The 20,363-nt window shown below is 37.5% G+C and overlaps 1 protein-coding gene and 1 non-coding gene across 4 annotated transcripts; both read right to left on the bottom strand.

Annotated features, from left to right (window-relative positions):
• Positions 1 to 9,680: 9,680 nt before the first annotated feature.
• LOC121247097 (dnaJ homolog subfamily C member 17-like) lies at positions 9,681 to 12,293 on the bottom strand. Of its 3 annotated transcripts, none has more exons than XM_041145432.1 (4): positions 12,019 to 12,293; positions 11,176 to 11,888; positions 10,892 to 11,074; positions 9,681 to 10,203 (listed from the first exon to the last, which is right to left on the bottom strand). In XM_041145432.1, the coding sequence occupies exons 2-4, from the start codon at positions 11,857 to 11,859 to the stop codon at positions 10,183 to 10,185; spliced, it is 888 nt and encodes a 295-aa protein (XP_041001366.1). In that variant the 5' UTR covers positions 11,860 to 11,888; positions 12,019 to 12,293; the 3' UTR covers positions 9,681 to 10,182. The 3 variants fall into 3 exon arrangements, with proteins under 3 accessions (XP_041001366.1, XP_041001365.1, XP_041001367.1); XM_041145431.1 differs by having other exon boundaries at positions 12,116 to 12,292; XM_041145433.1 differs by having other exon boundaries at positions 11,989 to 12,117.
• Positions 12,294 to 16,663: 4,370 nt separating this feature from the next.
• Positions 16,664 to 16,736, bottom strand: TRNAA-UGC. Its single transcript has one exon. It is a non-coding gene; the product is annotated as a tRNA-Ala (tRNA).
• Positions 16,737 to 20,363: the final 3,627 nt, after the last annotated feature.

Genomic DNA, 20,363 nt, shown 5'->3' with positions numbered 1-20,363 from the left:
TCCTTTTCACTTCCCTACCCCTAGCCCGTCGTGTAACAAATCCCCCTCCTTTAGAGAACTTTGCCCACAAGGTGAGGGAAGTCCTCGCGTAGCTGTCGGTATGGTTCCTAGGAAACTTCCTCCAAGGGTTGCCCTTGCCAGCGAACCAATACCTCGACTAAAGGCAGGTTCTTTACTTTCCTCATCCTTTTTGAAATGATTTCCTCTTTCAAAATACCCTTTGAATTAACTGGTGGTAGGGTAGGCAATGGGTTTACATTCTGAGCTATGGTTTGCTTTAGTTAGGACACATGAAAAATGTTGTGTATCTGTGCTGTGCTAGGTAGCTGGAGTTTGTAAGCCACTTCACCGATTTTTTCCTGGATCTGGAAAGGGCCACAGTGTGACACCCCCAATCCCCCTTATATAAATACACAGGGATCGAGACGCCAGGATGGTGACAACACGGTCACGCATCCCAACGAAATGTGCTCAAGTGTGTGTGCAACATGCAAAGGTGTACAATAAAAGTCGCAGCGGATAATATAAATAAGTCAACTAAGTACCAGAAATTTAAATACAAATATTCAACACAATTTATCTTTAAAAAATATACAGTCATCCCAAATATAATACAAAAGGTAAATACATAAATTGATAAAAACATAACTCACTAAACAGTAGCAATCCCAGATCACTCCTCCAAGGGAGCCAAGCTAAGGCTCGTCATCATCATCTGCATCAAATCTGCGATACCATAAAATGGTACCACAGGTAAGTATAAACCAAACAACTCTCGGGATAGAAATACATTAATGCAACCAACAATATAGCAAAATACATTTAGCCATAAAATATTATTTTTTTCCAGAAAAATGATTATTTCCAACACATGCCAAAAATCTCATTTTGGCCCAAAATATCCGTAAAACATTTTCTCATAAAATGATTCACACAAACAATCCATTTATCGGACACTGTAGGCGGGAATCGCAGGCGGGACTCTACCACCGTCCCTGCTTACCACCATCCCTACCGCGTGCACCGTAGGCGGGAATCACAGGCGGGACACAACCACCATCCCTGCTTACCACCATCCCTATCGCGTGCACCGTAGGCGGGAATCACAGGCGGGACTCTACCACCATCCCTGCTTACCACCATCCCTACAGTTCCTTTACACACAATGAATACTTAACAGAGCACTGTAGGCGGGAATCACAGGCGGGACACAACCACCATCCCTGCTTACCACCATCCCTACAGTCTCTTTTCCTTTTACTCACATGAAAATCCAGTTCCAATAAACACATGAACATGTATGCAATCATGCGAAAACCCAGTTTTCTTTACAAACATGATCATGCATGCAATATGCGATGTATATGAACAAGCCATAACCAACAACCAACAACCACAATTCACAATGCAAACAAACACACAACTCCGTCCACAATCCATCCGACCCCCGAAACTCCTCGGACTCAGTCCGGCAAAACAAACCAATTCACAGATAATATGTGTTAGTGCAAAAATATATTTAAATCACGAAAGTTCTTTAAAGAAAATACTTACAGTGCAATATAACAATTTTCGGAGGATCACGAAGTTGCAAGTGGTGATTTCTGAGCAACACCACAGTGTAAAATACACTGTGGCCGTGGGTCACAGATACCCACTTTTCAACGAGGACAAACGAAGACCCAAAAATGGTAGGGTAGGGCCTAGAGAGGTCGGTGAAGCCAATGGTGGTGGTGGTTTGCCGTGGGAGGCGGCGGAATGGGCGGTAGAAGACCAAAATGCCCAAATCGGAAATGTAGTTGGTGGAGCTTCACCGGTGACGGATCGGAGGTGGGGTTGGGTCCAATGGGTTGCCAAGAGGTCGGGGATGAAGTGGTAGGAAGATGGTGGTCAATGGCGGTGCGACGGCGGCGCAACAGCGGAAAGAGTGCCGCGGCATCGAAGGGCTACTGGTGGTTAACGGCGGCACGGATGGAGGTGAGGTTGGTCGGGTGAGGTCGCCGGTGGCTGGGGAAGCTAGCGGGCTGGGCGGTGAAGGCCACCGCCGGCTCAAGGCGGCGCTGGCGTGAAGGTGGCCCGCGGCTTCGTGGGGGGCGTGTGGGCTACCGGCGGCGAGGTAGGGGCTGAGATTTGGGAGGTGAGGTCGCCGGAGGGAGGGGGAGCTGGTCGGCCGGGCGGTGTCGCGCACGGCGGCGCGACGGCGGCGGGCTGGGGAAGAGGAAGAACGGACGGAGAGAGAGGGAGGGAGAGGGAGTTGCGCGCACGGGGGAGGGGAGAAATAAGGAAGAAGAAAAAAAAGAAAAGAAAGAAAAGAAAAGAAAAGGAGAGGAAGAAAAATGGAGGGAAAAGAAATGAGGTCCAATCCTCATAACTTGGGTCACAAAAATGATCCAACGGAAATGATTTTAAAACCACAAGTTAAATAAAATAATTTAAACTTAATGGTAAAGTCAAATTGAAATAATTAAATCCCACAGTAATTAATTTAAATATTAAAAGCAATTTAAATGCATAACAATAAATAAATATTTGGAAAGCACATAAAAATAATTTTCACCAAATTAAAATCATAGAAATAAACTTACTAAAAATCCAACCAATTTTAAAATAAGAGGATAAATTTTTGAACAATAAAAAATAATCCTTCAGTAAAAATACACTGAAATACGGGGTGTTACACACAGTAACGAGGGGCTAGTTTAAAGCTTTGTTTGTGATGAATCGAAGACTGTCGATATGGCTGTAGTCGTAAATAGACCCAGTCCCCTGCCCGGGAGTGTTGTTCTTTCCTCTTTTTATCCGCATACTTCTTCATCCTTTCTTGAGCCCTAACAAAGTTTTATTTTAACAGGTGCCAAATTTGATCTCTCTATTGTAAGGTAATCTCGACCTCCACTACTCTTGCTGTGTTTGGTAGGTAACTAGTCAGTTTAGGTGGTATGTAGCCATAAAGTGCCTCAAATGGGGTAATTTTAGTTGAGGCATGTTGGGTTAAGTTATAACACCATTCAGCCAAGGCAACCCAACTAGATCGATCCTTAGGATTGTCATTGACATAGCTCCTTAGGTAGTTCCCAACCCACTTATTCACTGCCTCTGTTTTACCATCTGTTTGAGGATGGTAGGCAGTACTAAAAGCCAGTTGCACACTCTGCAATAAGAACAATTCCTTCCAAAATTTGCTTGTGAATGTGGGGTCTCTATCTGAGATAATGGAATGGGGCATTCCATGTAGCTTAAAGATATGCTTTACAAACAGCTGAGCTACCACCTTAGCTGCGTAGGGATGTGAGATGGGTATGAAGTGGGCATACTTTGTAAATCTGTCCACTACTACCCACAAAGCATTAAAACCTTGAGAAATGGGTAGGCCCTCTACGAAATCCATGGAGATGTCTGTCCAATGGCTGGATGGTATTGGAAGAGGTTGTAGGAGTCCACTAGGTAATATGTTATCCACCTTCACTATCTGACACGTGTCGCAGCTCCTTAGAAAGAACTTTACTTCTCTTTTTAAACCAGGCCAAAAGAAATCTTTAGTGAGTCTATACAGTGTTTTATCAAATCCCAAATGGCCCTTATGGGGATGCTATGCACCAAGTGTAGGATTTTGTCAATGAGGTCTGAGTTGGTTGGAATATAGATTCTGTTTTTATAGAATAAGACCCCATCTTTGACCACATAGTGAGGTGGTAATCTGCTTTCTTAGTGTTTTTGAAACAATGATGTTACTTCTGTATCAAAGTCATAGAGGCTTTTAATTTCAGTGAGCCAATCCCATCTAGGAAGTGTAATTAGAGTCACAGTCACTTCATTTTCTAGCTCCTGCCTAGATAAGGCATCCGCCACCACATTCTCTCTGCCCTCTTTGTGTTCCACCAAAAAATCATACCTCATGAGCTTCAATATCCATTTTTGCTGCATTGGAGTGCCCACTCTTTGATCTAGCAAAAATTTCAGACTTTGGTGGTCTGTTTCTACTATGAAAGAGTGTCCCAACAAGTATGGCCGCCATTTCTATATAGCTGAAACTAGCGCCATTAGTTCCTTTTTCGTAAATTGACATAGCTAGTGCTCGGCCCTTAAGAGCTTGACTGAAAAAAGCGGTCTCCCCTCTTGTATTAGCACAACCCCAATTACTTTCCCAGAGGCATCACATTCAATTACAAAGGGTAATTGAAAATTAGGTAAGACCAAAATTGGTGGCTAAATCACGGCCTGTTTGAGCTGGTCAAAAGCAACTTGGGTTGTCTCACAACACTTAAAACTGTCTTTCTTCAATAGTTCAGTTAGCTTTGTTGCCACTGCCCCATAGCCCCTCACAAATCTACGGTAAAAACCCGTTAGCCCCAAAAACCCTCTCAAGGCCTTGATAAACCTTGGAACAGGCCAATTCTTCATGGCTTTCAGTTTATCTGGGTCAATTCTAATGCCTTGGCCTGAAATGAGATGGCCCAAATAGGCAATTTCTTCTTGCCCAAAACAACACTTACTTAATTTGGCAAAGAGTTGGTTCTGTCTTAGTAATTCAAAAGTGACTTTCAAGTGGGATAAGTGCATCTCAACATAACTACTATAAATTAGTATATTATCAAAAAATACCAAAATAAAGCAACGGAGATAGGGCTTAAAAACCTGGTTCATTAGGTTTTGAAATGTTGAGGGCATGTTAGTTAAGCCAAAAGGCATAACTAGAAATTCGTAGTGGCCTTCATGTATCCTAAAAGAAGTTTTAGGAACATCCTCTGGACGCACCCTGATTTGATGGTAGCCCGACTTCAAATCAAACTTAGAAAAAATCTTAGCTCCATGGAGTTCATCCACTCATCCACCATCGGAATATGATATTTATCCTTAATAGTAACACTATTCAATGTCTTGTAATCCACACATAATCACCGAGTCCCATCAGCCTTTCTCACCACAAGGCATGGGGATGAGTAGAGGCTTTGAGATGGTCGTATAACCCTTGATTCCATGAGTTCCTTCATAATCTTTTCAATTTCTTCCTTTTAAAAATAGGGGTAGCAGTATGGCCTCACTGAGATTGGTTTTGTTCCTAGTTGTAGGGTGATAGAATGGTCATGTGTACGGTTAGAGGGTAGGCCTTTTCGGGTGGAGAAGATGTCTTGGTAATTGTTGAGTAGGTGCTAAATTGGTTCAAGGAGAGAATGAGTTGGGTTTGTCGAGGACTCTTCAATCAGCTGCAATAACAGTCCTTTAGTCTCCATATGATTAGTTCTCTGCATTGACCCCTCCTCAAGCAAGTGATGAGCATTCAACCCCTTAAGAATTACAGTCTTGCCATTGTGTTGGAATTGCATGGCCAATTCCTTGAAATTCCAAAGGATGGGTCCCAATGCTTGCAGCCATTGGACCCCTAAAACTATGTCACATCCAGCTAAGTCCAGCAAATACATGTTGACCTAGAACACCTTTCCTCGGATGATAATATTGACCCCCACCACCTTCCCTTCGCTCTCAAGCTGATCTCCATTTGCCACTTTAACTTTAACTTTTTCATTTGATAAAACTGACAATAGGAGACGCGAGATAATGGTAGTATCTAGGAAGTTATGTGTACTTCTTGAATCAATTAGAACCGGTTACACCTTGGCAACCAATTCTCCCTTTAATCCTCATGGTCTTGGGATTAAGAGAGCCAATAATGGCATGGAGTGATATTTCAGGCTCCCTTTCGGGTCTGGGCAGATCTGAATAGTCAGGTTGTGATGTCAAAATGTCTTGTGGTTCTTCTACTAAGGTGTCATCCTCCAACACCTCCTCAATGAGATAGAGTTTAGGACTTTGGCACCTATGGCTTGGGTGCCATTTGGAGTCACAATTATAGCATAGGCCTTTTTCACACTTCTCTCTCATTTGGGTTGGGCTAATCTTATGGACAGGTACAATAGGTTTTGGATTGTGTTTTTGGTTGTAACATTAGGTGGTTTGGGTGTGATTGAATTTTAAGGTGGATGGTTCAAAATGGTGGTGGTTATCGGTTATGGGAATGAATTTCTTGTGTAAGGAAGCTTTTTCCTCTTGAATTTTTGCAAGGCCATATGCGGAGAGGAGGTTGTGTGGGTTAAACATGCGAATTGTCAACCTTATATCATCATGCAGACCACTCAAAAAACAGCTTAGTTTGTACTGTTCTGAGAGCCCTTTCAATATGTTTGATATGGCCTCAAACTGAGCCTTATATTCCTCAACAGATCCTACTTGTCGGAGCCTAGTTAATTACTCCATGAGGTCATCATAACTACTTGTTAAATTAAAATTAGAACAAATGACCGGAGACGTTAGGTTTGGATAGCGAGTTGATATGAGATGAAAGTTAAAAGTTGAATAAAATATTATTAGAATATTATTTTTTAATATTATTATGGTTTTGATATTTAAAAAAGTTGAATTATTTATTATATTTTATATGAAAATTTCTAAAAGCTATAATGATGAAATGAGATAAGATGAGATGGGTTGAGACTGTTTCTTAATCCAAATTGAACAGGCCTAGTTTGGGTACTGGTATTCTCATAATACCTCACTACTATTTATTATTTTATTATTACTTTTCACTACTATTAACTAATATTCAATATTATATAATTACTTTTTCAGTACTATTCACAGAATATCTGAGAATACCTCACTATCCAAACGCAAGGAGTCGTTTGAATAGTGAGATAAGATGAGATGATTTTAGATGAGTTGAATAAAATATTGTTAGAATATTATTTTTTAATATTATTATTGTTTTGAAATTTGAAAATGTTAAATTGTTTATTATATTTTGCATGAAAATTTGAGAAGTTGTAACGATGAAATGAGATGAGATGGTTTCTGTATCCAAAATTAGATATACATTAGTGAGATTTTATAAAAGTAAACTTATAAATTGACGTAGTTGATATGATACGTCAGAGTATAAAATTATTTTTATTGTAAAGTAGATTTTGGGGATGCTTGAAAAATTAGATGAGATTAGAAATCTGTAAATAGTAATAAAATTGTTTGAGTTATAATGTTTTATAAGGTTTTGAGAAATGAAAGAGAAAAAGTTAAATAAAAATATTATAAAGTTAAAATATTATTAGAATATAGTTTTTTAATATTATTTTTATTTTAAGATTTGAAAAAATTAGTGGGTGAGATTTTTTGCAATTTTCTTGTTAAAAAATGTTTGTTAAAGTGGTGTCCATTGAAAATAGTTTCGAATGAATATTTTTGTGAAAGATCTCCTTTTAGATTTTGTGTTACATGACGGGCTGGGGGAGGGAAGTGAAGAGGAGATGCGCAGCTGGGGAGGGGCGTACGAAGTGTATGAAGAAATGTGAGGAATTGGGGAAGAAGAGATCGACCGAACCCTAGAATGTTTAAGTGTGATTATGGGCTTCATGGGCGAGACGGAAGGAATGGTCTCGGGCTTCAGTTTTACAGGGAATGTGGGCTGGAACTTCACCTACTGGGCCATTGTTTGCTTTTCTTTTTGATGTATTAGCCTATAAAATGTTAAAGGGCAGTTTAGGCATTTTCTGCTTTCAATACTATTTAGGTCTGTCACTTTGAGAGAGTTAGTTATGCAAATAATCCAGAATATTCTGTACTCTCTGAATTTGGAGAAGCCTCCCTCGAAGTAGACCTCACTTTCATCTCTATCAATATACGGATTCTCATTTTCAGTATTATTTCTCATTCAACTTCCTTATTACATTCATCCATTACGATTAATCTGTTACAAGTGGTATTTAGAGCCCTCGGTCCTCTTCTTACAATGGCAGAAGATACACGTTTCACACAGCTCCAAGAAGGATTTAACTCCTTCAAGGAATCGACTAAAACTCATATGAAGCAAACTGAATCTCAGTTTACTATTATTGGAGTAGAAATGCAAGCTGTACAGCGGCAAATGGAGGCCATGATGCATCAGTTTACTGCTATGGCTACAGACCTGCAAAACGTGAATCACCATAAATCAACAAACTCAAATGAGGCAGGAGGTTCAAATCAGAATGATCATATGGTGTTGCATACAGGAGAAGTGCACCTGAGAGCTATAAGATTGGATTTGGCTTTACAAGGTGAACCAATTTTTTTCATTTCATAATCCGTTACTTCAACATTGTTTGAGACGTGCTTCTTTCCATATAGAGGGCAAGGCTCTCATATGGTTCCAAAATCTTGATGAGTCGGGTGCAATGTTTTGAACACCGTAGCGGATGTCGTACCGGTCAAGACACTGGAACAAAATATTTCGATACCGATACCGTTTCAAGATAGCATTTCGGGATAACGTTTCGGGATAGTCGATATATAAATAAATTATATATAAAAATATATATATATAAATTATATTCCAAAATAATAGTATATATAAATAAATTATATATAAATACATATATATATAAATTATAAATAGTCTAGTCTGAATTGAGGGTTAAAAAATATGCTTGTAGTTTGAAAAAACGAAAAAAAAAAAAAAACCATAGGCTGAAATTGAGGCCGGTACGAAAAATTTCGACCGTACCAGCCGGTACGGTATGAAATTTAAAACACTGGTCGGGTGTGTTAACATCTTGGGATGAATTTGTTGAAGTTTTATTGCTTAGATTTGGGTCAAGTAGCTATGATGATCCCATGGAGCAATTATCTAGGCTCCGACAAGTAGGATCTGTTGAGGAATATAAAGTTGACCTTATCAAACAGATTGAGAAGGCTCTTAGAACGGTACAAACTAACCTGGTTTTTGAGTGCTCTGCGTGATAATATAAGGTTGACAGTTCACATGCTTAACCCACACAACCTCCTCTCCGCGTATGGCCTTACAACAATTCAAGAGGAAAAAGCTTCCTTACACAAAAATTCATTCCCAGAACCACCACCATTTTGAACCGGCCACCTTAAAATTCAATCCCACCCAAACTACCCAACCTGACAGCCAGAAACACAATCCAAAATTGTACCTGTCCACAATCCAATCTCAGGGAACATAACTTAGCTATAGCGACAGCCTCCAATAATAACCTTATTGACTGATAACGCAAGTGACACTCTATATAAACGGTCTAACTATAATGCATCATCAACCATTCTAACTTTTAACACTCAGTTGTGCAAAATCTTCCGAGTTTTATATAAAAACCTGTCAACCTCAATCAACAGATAAAATATGGGCTCGAATCAATTATTTTGGCTTCATTTATTAATTTTTAATTATATGCTCTAGAGAGATTGTAATTAAAAATTTTAGATGAGATAATTTAGATTAATTGAATAAAATATTATTAAAATATTATTTTTTAATATTATTATTGTTTTAAGATTTGATTAATTTGAATTATTTATTATATTTTGTATAAATATTTGAAAAAGTTATAATGATGAGATGAGAGTATTTCTGTATTCAAACAAGACCTAAAATCCACAAACATAAGAAACAATCCATTCCAATTATTTTCCAAATATAATTTCAGTTATTTGAGAGTTGAGGTTTGAGGCTTAGGTTATTCTGGTCTTAAAAGGAATTAAAATGTTCACATAATTGAAGGCACAGCCAATAACCATAGAATCAAGGCATCCAACAAGGGTTAAAAAAAAAAGGAAAAAGAAAAGGAAGTTCAGACCATCTAAACGTGTGAGAGAGACATTGGGAGAACAAGTTTCAATCTTAAAATTACACAAAATATGGTTATCCATAACATTACAAAGTTAAAAAAATGAGTAAAGGGAGGAGAATATCAATACACAGAAGAAGCCACATTGTCCAACCCAAATCCCATAAAGAGCAACTCTGCTTAATCACAGTAAATACCCTTTTCCAATACCTAATTTCAACCACCAATGGATTAGAATGACGAGTAACATTGATGAAAAATGAGTTTCAATTGTATACGGTAAGTTGGGAACTGGTAAATATGTGATCGATGAGATATGTTGGCTTCTGCTGTTTCCAGGGGTGATAGTTCTTTTAGGATAATAGAAGGGATGGTTTCTGGACCTTGAAATGTGTAATGACTCCAAGGTTCGATGTTCGATAGCTGATTGATGGCATGAGTCTATGGCATCTTCTGGATGCTGTGTCTTGAACTTTCAATCACAGGTAGTGACGCAATGACATCAACTCTATGAGATGCATTCCCTCATCTGCCACAGGATCTTCTTCCTTCAATGCCTTGCATGTCATTTTTGGTTTTTTGCAGCCTGCTCCAAAGCTAACGAAGTAAGAAGAAGAAAAATGAAGGATGAAATGGAATGGCGCTTAAAAGATCCAACACTTTTCACAGCATCTTCACACACCACTGCTAAAATATTAAAGAAATTAAATTATGTGTCCTACCAAATAATATATCCTGATGATTAGTATCAGGTGCCATTACAGGTATAATTATATACAGGTCGAGAAAAGCATGTTATGTACATCACAATATCATGCCAGTAAAGCAGGTATTAGATGAGAGAAGTAGCAAAGAACTTGCATGTTTCAGTAGGCGGATTAGATTATTGCTGTTCGTCTTTGCAATTGTTTACTGCAAACTATAATAGCAGGTTACATATGTCCTATGGTAAGTCAAGTAGAAACATGGCAATGGTCTTCAGCAAAAGAACCCCACTGTAGGAAGAAGAGATGAAACTGGACTACAATAAATGCTATTACTGATACAAGTAGATGCAAACAATATAATCTGTGCTTAAGTATATATATATATATAAAGAGAAACAAACAAGTTTTGACCTCAATAAAAGAATCTTTCAATCCAAAAATTCAATCTATTCGTAATCTAATAAAGAAATTATATTTGAGAAGTCCATCCAGCTAATTATAGCTTTCGTTGGGGTTTAAAGAAAATATGAAATATCAAATCGTCAAGGTCGACAGCAAAGACCAAACCTTTTGGAGTTTTGTTAAGACAGAATCTTCGAATGCAGTATAACCAGCCCCAACCAAATTACTTAGTCCATCAGGTTCCGCAGATCTTGGAGCACTTGGAGTCTCTACCACCATTGGTGGTTGCAGAGGTAAAATTAACAATGGATTAGAAAGATGACCACACACACTTGCTGTAGCAGCAACCTAGCAAAAAGGAAACCAAACACTGGTGCTTACAAAAGAACCAAAAAAAAGAAGAAACACTCCAGCTAAAAAGGATAAATATAGTACCATATTAAACTCACCGCCGCTTCTTTATTGGCCATCACAACAAGTGCTGAACCTTTTTTCTTGGAACTCTTAATAACAATATCTTCCACCGCACCAAACTTCGAAAACAACTCTTTCAAACCCTCCGCCGTGTAATCTTCACCAATCTTCTCCCATGAAATTTTAAGCACCTTCTCCTTATCCATCCTGGCCCCAGCAGTACCTGTACCCTCCTTCCTCACTCCTGCTGATTCTCTACTTGTAGCCGATGTCATATTTGCCCCTTTATTTGCATGCATTGCCCGTATTCTAGCAATCTCTTCCTTCAACTTCTTAGCAATTCTATCCTCTTCTTCTCGCTCTTTTGTAGAAGGGTCGGGAGCAAAAGCGGCCCGTTCCCTTTCCTCAAGGTCAGAAACCATCTTCTGCCGCTTAGAATCCCGTTTGGAATCCCGCTCCGACTGTCGACGTTGCTGCTCGCGCTTAACCCGTAGAAGATCATCGAACAACTTCCTGGCCTTTTCATCCTTGAGAATCTCATAGGATGACTGGAGCCTTTGAAAATTGTTTAGGGCTTGTTTATCACCTGGCCTCTTATCCGGGTGCAATTCCAAAGCCTTTGATCTGTATCCCCTTTTAATTTCATCCACGCTAAGCTTGGCGCCTTCCTCACCTGAGGGTAGCCCAAGAATAAAGTAATGATCTACGTCAACATCCATATTTTTACGACGCAGCAGACTACGCAGTTCTGCAAGCAAAAAGGATTACAAAGTTTCGTTCAGGACTTTCACCAAACAGTTTTAGGAGGAAATTCAAATCATTAAAAAATAAATTATAATAGCGATGACCGTGTAATTTTCAAGATTGTATTTACGGACCGATATGCTCCTATTGCCTCATGAGCACCAAAATCGCTGTCATGCCCGGTGCATATGAAAAAGGAAAAAGCGAAACTTGAGTAGCTAATCAAATTACCAGAAAATGACGAGCTGAATCGGGCCGCCGGCCGCGCTTGAACTCAACAAGGAGAAATTCAAGAGACGAGGGGGGTTTTCTGCAAGAATTTTGGTGCGTAGCAAACCTCAAGGGAAGAAGGCGATTCGATTCCTAATTTCGTACTTGTAGGAAGCGTTTTACTCCCGTGTGACGCTCAGTGTCATGAAATTGCGGTGACCGTCCAATCATATTGGGATACGGATAATCGTACCTACACAATTATTTTCATATTTTCCCACAATATTTTTGGAAAAATGTTTTTTTTTAAAATTTAAATTTATCAATGTCAAACAAAATGTAAAAGTTAATTTGTATAGTGAAATTAGACCAAAAGGGTTGGATAAAATATTATTTTTTAATATTATTATTATTTTAAAATTTGAAAAAGTTGAATTATTTATTATATTGTGTAAAAATTTAAAAAAATTATAATGATGAGATGAGATCGTTTTTCTATCCAAATTAGTCCTAAATAAACTCAAAAAACAAGAAGAAAACCAATATCTTCACAACCGTTTTATAACTCCATGGTAAAACATTAATTTTTTCTAAATTCAAAATGCACTAAAGTTAAAGCAATAGTTAGCAAAACTTCCTTTTTTTGATAAACCTCTTCCTTCATTGATACTGTGAGGGAGAGACCCATCCCAGAAGGGCCTACGGCCAAATAGGTCAAGTTACGAAACCCTAGGCCCTTAGATGAAACCCTGCCGTGGGCTAAGAGCCTAGGCTAGAAGACCACATGCCGAGCCCATAACAACAAACCTATTCGGGAAGGCCTTTTGGCATCGAGCTCAGATATGCCAAGGAGAGCGTCTCGGGACTCGATAACCTACCGAGCCCTACCGTATGGGGCTATGCAGAACGCCCTACTATATGTGGACGATTGGACGTGCCCAATCATGGTCTCGTCAGACTCAAGGTATGTCGCATTCAATGCATGTGTCAGATGGCCCGGCACATAACGACATGCCACCCGAGTACGCAGGATGGCTAGGTCACAATCTGACACCCAACCCTGGCAAAAAGGTGGTAACAGGTCTAAACAAGCACGACCTGACAAGCCACGATCTTCCTCGGCTGCCTAAACCATGGACTGACACACTATTGCAGCAGGAGAGGAGTAGTAGTTGGTCTAACTCAAATATAACCTGATACGCCACGACCTCCCTCGGTAGTGGAACCTGAATCAAGTATAAATAACAGCCATCCCTTCTACGGGAAGACTATCTCAAAACTATTTATTATTCTCTCTAATCTTCTGAGCTTTTCTTGTCACTAGAAGATTATTCACTGACTTTGACATCGGAGTGACCCTGGACGTCATCGGAGCCTCTTCTCCCTCTTAGTTGCAGGTGTCGTGAGCTTGGTTATCTCGGTACTGCTCAGGTTGCGAAACACGACATCAACATATACCATTTCATGTTATATGGATTGAGATATTATTGGAGTTTCCTCCAATTCTACAATACAGTCAGATACATCATATAATGCATCTTTTCCTAGACCATGAGCTACAGAATTACCCTCTCGGTGAACATAAGAAACTGTGCATACTTCAAAGTTATTCATTTTCTCTTGAGTATCAGGAATAAGCGTCCCAAAATAACTCCCTTTCTGCTTATTCAACTTGAGATCATCAACAATTGTTTTTGAGTCTCCTTCTAAGAACACCTTTCTCATATCGAATTTAAGGACAAAGTTGATTGTTGTGTAGACTACAATTACCTCAGTTAATAGAGGGTCAGGTATTGATGCCTATTTTTTCTTCAAGGTAGACAAAAAGTTAAAGCAATAGTTAAAGCACTAGTTGTATATTAGCTATATTTATACCATATTTTTAACCAGCAAAACCTTTTGCATTGCATAGAAAATCCTGAAAATTTTCTAGAAATCTTTTTGAGTGTTTTAACTATTGAATTTGTCAGAGTGGTTGGCATATTGAAAATTAATAATAATAAAAAAAAAAAATTCGAGAGGCACTTTTTTAAAATTTGTGAAATTGACAAGTTTCACTTAAAATATAAGAGGTTTTGCCAATATTTTTATGTTGTTTTTATATTTTTTTTAAGTTTTGATGAAAGTGCTAGTATCACTAATAAGATATTTTTCACAAGGTTTTCAAATCTTACTATCTTTAATTTGACGGGTCATTTTATATTATTTCATATATAAATTTGTCACATCAATAGATGTGATTAAGAAAGACAAAATATAAGATAAAGTACAGTATTATCGTTTCCAAAATGATAAAAGAAATATATGTTGAATTCTAATTTCTAAACATGTCTCCAATAAAGAGGAAGTTCGTCAGTTTTTATCCCTAAACAGTCATTATATTTCAAAGCACAAAATCTCAAAAAGACATATAATTCAGTTTGATTTGGTTGTTATGCTTGTAATCGCAAAAGAATTACATAAAAATAAATCCACAAATGACGTGGTGAGATGCGATATATTAGATTGTAAAGTTATTTTTATTGTAAATTAAATTTAAAGAATCATATAAAATTACATCAATTTATAAATTTACTTTTATGATCTTTTTATATTTGTAATACTTCTCATTATAAAATATCAAGATCTTTTAAAGGCCTGTAATGCATGTTGTGTAGTCCAAACCTAGGACAACGAAAAAAGAGGGGAAAAAGGCATTGCAAACCCTTGGTCTTAGATTGTCAAAGAAATGGGCTATCATTGAAGCAAAGCACCAAATGGAACTTTTTTTTTTTTTTTTTTCCCCAAGTAAGAGTAAAATGAAAAGTTTGTCCAAATAAGACTAAGGCCCCGTTTGAATAATGGAAGTATTTCATCACATCTCATCATTATAATTTTTACAAATTTTCACACAAAATATAATAAACAATTCAATTTTTTCAATTCCCAAAATAATAATAATAATAATAATAATAAATAAAATTCTAACAATATTTTATTCAACTTTTTACTTTTATTTCAATCCATCACATCTCAACTCATTATCCAAACGACGCCTGATAATTAAATAAAAAAGATTAAATTAAATGAAAGTTTTAATGAATAGCAACCTCAAATAAACATATCACTATAATATGGTTATAAAAATTTTGAAGGAGGTGAATTTGGACAAGGATTGAGACAATTGATTGATTTTTTTTTTTTAAAGAGACTAGCACCCGGTCGAGTGACTTTCGACATTTTACACCTACCAATAATCAGAAGACACATAAAGATTCTAACAAAAATAAAAAAAGAATTGCATGTAGTGAATCTGCATTAATTTAATCTCCTCCCCCGATCTCAGTTCTCCTCTCTCTGCCCCTCCTCCCCCACCCCTTGAGCCTTTCTCCCCCACTCTCTCTCTCACTAAAATCCTATCTCTCTCATTCGAACATCTCCATCGAAGCCCCCATCTCTCACTATGTCGCTCTCCCCCAAAAAATATTTAGATGCATAATGATCTGTGTTTTCTCATGTTATGGCTTTGGTGAGATTTTTATGGCCATGGAGATGCACTCATTTGTTTAGAGATTATTTATTTATTGTCCATCGTTTTGTATACTTATAACAGTATTGATATTGTTGAGGCCATTTTCTTAATTCTCTTATGGGTGCTATGTCCCTTGAGGTTTGTTGGTCAGCTTACGATGTTTTACTGATTTTTACAAACAACCATTTTTTAGTTACAGTTTTGAGAGGGAGAGAGAGAAGAGAGAGAGGAAAAAGGGAGAGGAGAGGGGAGAGCTCGAGGAGAAGGAAAAGTCAAATAAGACTTCCCTCAATGCACACTCACCGTAAGTCACACAAGTCTCTTATGTGTTAAAATTTTATTGGAGAGTGTAAAATTGAAAAGAACACACTACCGGTTTGAACCTTTTATCTTTCCCCCCCCCCCCCCCCCGCCCCGACAGGTTTGAACCTTTTCTCTCTCTCTTTTTTTTTTTCCTTAGAATTCAAAGGTTTTGAAATATGATCCGAATATGATGGTGTAAAGTTGAAAAGATGAGAAAATTAACTAGGAGAACGAGGAAAATAAAATCTACAAAATGGAGATGCACTCATTTGTTTAGAGATTATTTATTTATTGTCCATCGTTTTGGATACTTATAACAGTATCGATATTGTTGAGGCCATTTTCTTAATTCTCTTATGGGTGCTATGTCCCTTGAGGTTTGTTGGTCACGTTACGATGTTTTACTGATTTTTACAAACAACCATTTTTGAGTTACAGTTTTGAGAGGGAGAGAGAGAAGAGAGAGAGAGGAAAAAGGGAGAGGAGAGGGGAGAGCTCGAGGAGAAGGAAAAGTCAAATAAGACTTCGCTCAATGCACACTCACCGTAAGTCACACAAGTCTCTTATGTGTTAAAATTTTATTGGAGGGTGAAAAATTGAAAAGAACACACTACCGGTTTGAACCTTTTCTCTCTCTCTCTCTTTTTTTTTTCCTTAGAACTCAAAGGTTTTGAAATATGATCCAGATATGATGGTGTAAAGTTGAAAAGATGAGAGAATTAACTAGGAGAACTAGGAAAATAAAATCTACAAAATGGAGATGCGGGGGATCGAACCCCGTGCCTCTCGCATGCAAAGCGAGCGCTCTACCATTTGAGCTACATCCCCATAGATCGTTGAACCATCTTGAGAGTGAAACTTTTAAACAACTAATCCATCATTTCTTTAAAATCAATCTCTCTCTCTCTTGTGTTATTTTCACTTATTTCCTAATTATTTGGTATCAAGTAAATGAATAATAAAGGAGGACATATGGTTAAAAGGTTTATGAATATCATGTTTCGTATAAGAAATCAATTAAACTTAGATTGCTAAAAGTTTTAGGTAAAATTACCGTTTAGGTCACTAGAGTTAAATTTATTCCAAATTGGTACTTGTGGTTGAAAAGGTTTCATATTGATCCATGGTCATATTAATATAGAGTAATATCTTCAATAAATAAAAAATACACAATTAACTTGCTACGTTGGCATAAGTTATTACAAAATAGATAAAAACAGATAATATTTATAATAAGATTACAAGGGTTTAAAATTTATAAATAATTAAAACATACTAAAAAAAAAACACACTCACGAGGCATGGCTCTCGTGGGTGTGGACACCAATGGGCCAATGGCCGCCCAAGGGGATGCCAAGCTTGGGGTCTGGGCGGCCCAATTGCGCTAAGGTGGCCTCGTGGGTCCACCCCTAAGGCATGTTTACATGGAATCAGTTTTCATGCCAGCCTGCACTACGAAACTTGGTAAGATAGCCCACCCATGCTAGTTTTGGAGTTTATAGAACAAAATATTAGGTACAAATCTTAAATAGATAAGTCATATGTAAATTTTATATAAAAAAATAGATCCCACTAAATAATAATAATAATAATATATTTTTATAATTTTTCAAGGTAGTTTTTTTTTTTTTTTTTTTTTTTTTTTTTTTTTTTTTTTATAAAGGTTTGTATGAGACTTGTTTATTTGAGATTTGCACAAATCATTTCTCATAAACAAAGTGTAGTACAGGAGCTTGTGGGTGTGTCTTTGATGACATTTTCTTTAGTGGGTTAGGGATATTGAAGCCGAACATTGATTTTGTTTTTCTTTCTCCGTACTAGGGGTGGGCAGCGGGGCCCAGCTGCCCCGACCCGCTTTCTCCCCGCCTCCGTTAGGCGGGGCGGATCACCCCGCCCGTCAGATGCGGGCGGCGGGGCCACCCGCCCGCATCTGGGGCAACATCCGGGGGCGGGGGCGGGCTGGGGTGACCCCTGCCCCGGATATACCCCGCCCCCGCCCCGCCGGATATTATTATATATATAATTATAATTATATATAATTATATTATATATTATACGTTATTTACATATATTTAAAAAAAAAAAAAACCCAGACGTCGTTTCATGCCTGGGTTTAAAATTAAAACCGAAACCCTTACGCAGCCCCCCCTACTTCTCAGTTCTCACTCTCGCAGCCTCGCTCTCGCCTCTCTCTCTCTCTGAGTTACTTCTCGCAGCCGTGAGCCGCCGCCCGGTCCATCTATCTGCATCGCCATCCCCATCGCACGACTCAGACTCGCACCCGGTTCCTCTCTCTTCATCTCCGAAGGTAAGAAACCCAAATTCGACACTTCAATTTTTTTTTTATATACATATTTAATGGAGATTGGAGGAAGGATGGGGTTTGTCGGAGATGGAGGATGAGATTTTGTGAATTGTGTGCTGTGGAGTTTAGATTGTGCATGTGGTTTGATCTTTGAAATTTTGAATGGCTCCCGTGACCCGTGAATTGTGTGCTGTGATTTTTTTTTTTTTTTGCATTATATAATGTGTGTAAATCACTGAATTTCAATATTATTGTGTCTAGGGCTCCAATCCGAAACCCTAAATTAATTTAGGGGTTTTAATCTTTGAAACCCCTAAATTAATTTAGGGTTTCGAAATACCCTAAAGAGCCCAATCCGAAACCCTAAATTAATTTAGGGGTTTTAATCTTTGAAACCCCTAAATTAATTTAGGGTTTCGAAATACCCTAAAGAGCCCAATCCGAAACCCTAAATTAATTTAGGGGTTTTAATCTTTGAAACCCCTAAATTAATTTAGGGGTTTAATCTTTAAAATTGCTATGCACTAGGGGTTTAAAAAATTAATTTAGGGGTTTAAAAATAGAATTTGATGTTCCCTACCAAATTGAACAAAAAAAAAAAAAAAAAAAGAATGCACTAGGGTATTTCGAAATTCAATATAATGAATTAAGATGAAATATATATATATGAAATTATGAATGTCAAGTGGTACTTTTTTTTATTCTACTTTTTTTTTTTTTTTTATGTTCATTATAATTTATATAGTTGCTATGCTTATGCCTTATAGTCTTTCAAGTTATAAATATATATATATATATATATATATATATATATATTATGAATGTCAAATTCATTTGAACACAAAAGAGAATTTGCATAAACATGTTGTTTTAGTAAAAAGAAAGCATTTAGGGTGACAAGACAAAGCCCTCAACAAATTTGGAACATTCATACTAACACAATAATTATGGTGCATGCCCATTATCGATATGGACAATTGGACATCCATCCTTTTGTAAAGCGACCATAATCATTATTATCCATTCATATCAACATCTCATCCTTTATTTTGAGTTGATTTCTAGACGTTTCATTTTTATTGTATTGTATTTAATTTCTTTATTTAATTTAATATGCTCGGATGTGATCATTTTTCTTAATATGTTGGTTCAAATTTGTCTGTTTTGAGTTCAGAGAAATAATTAAAATAGTACAATAAAAATAACTAAAACCACTATAAGTCTTTTTATAACTTGAATAATTAATGTGTCTTTTTAATGCCTAAAATTTATGACTTTAAATTTTTTACAATTGTTTGATGAATTATATGGTCTAATTTTTTATTCTAATTTTTTTTTATGTTCATTATATATTTGCTATGTTTTCTATAATTTCAGATTTGTTGTTTGCTTGAGTTCATGGATATGCCAGCAGATTCTAGTGCGAGCTCTCCTTTCCAGGCCGAGGGCACCCCTACCCCTACCCCTACCCCTACACCTACACCTACACCTACCCCTCCTAGTCAAACTCCTACCCCTAGCCCTACGGCACCTTGCCCCGCCCCCAAGCCCAACAAGAAACCTGTTTCAATAGTTTGGAGTCATTTCACCAAACTAGAGGGTGGTGACTCAAGTAACCCCCAAGCCAAGTGTAACTATTGTGGAAAAATTTATGGATGTCACTATAGGAAACATGGCACCTCACAATTAAAGGTGCACTTAGAAGAGCAATGCAAAAAAAGTCCAATATTAAGATCATTACAAGACAAAAGCCAATCTAGGCTAGAAATTGGACTTAAAAAAATGGTGGATGAGACTAGTGGGGGTGCAACTTTGAAGGGGTATACTAAGTATGATCCCGATGAGTGTAGAAGACACCTAGCTCGTATGGTCATAATGGACGAGCTACCTTTTCAAATTGTTGATGGGAAATGGTTCCAAGCGTATTCTCGCTACTTGGAATCAAGGTTTAACATTCCTTCTCGCCACACGGTGGCAAAGGATGTAAAAAAACATTATTACATTGAAAAGGAGAAGTTGAGGGGTCAATTGGCGGATCAATTTGTTTGTCTCACCACGGACACTTAGACATCAATCCAAAATTTTAATTATGTCTTTGACTGTGCATTTTATTGATTGTCATTGGACATTGCAAAAGAAAATTATAAAAT

The sequence above is a fragment of the Juglans microcarpa x Juglans regia genome, chromosome 1S, assembly GCF_004785595.1.
Source record: "Juglans microcarpa x Juglans regia isolate MS1-56 chromosome 1S, Jm3101_v1.0, whole genome shotgun sequence".
Classification (NCBI taxonomy): domain Eukaryota; kingdom Viridiplantae; phylum Streptophyta; class Magnoliopsida; order Fagales; family Juglandaceae; genus Juglans; species Juglans microcarpa x Juglans regia.
Note: the sequence above shows the minus strand (reverse complement) of the source record. Positions and strands in the feature narration are given on the sequence as shown.

Bases quoted from the DNA above. Each gene is read 5' to 3' on its own strand.
- LOC121247097 (XM_041145432.1), bottom strand. From the start codon at position 11,859: ATGGATGTTGACGTAGATCATTACTTTATTCTTGGGCTACCCTCAGGT. The intron at 11,075-11,175 runs GTGAGTTTAATA...CCTTTTTGCTAG, and splicing joins TGGCCAATAAAGAAGCGGCG to GTTGCTGCTACAGCAAGTGT. The intron at 10,204-10,891 runs GTTTGGTCTTTG...GCTTTGGAGCAG, and splicing joins TCTTAACAAAACTCCAAAAG to GCTGCAAAAAACCAAAAATG.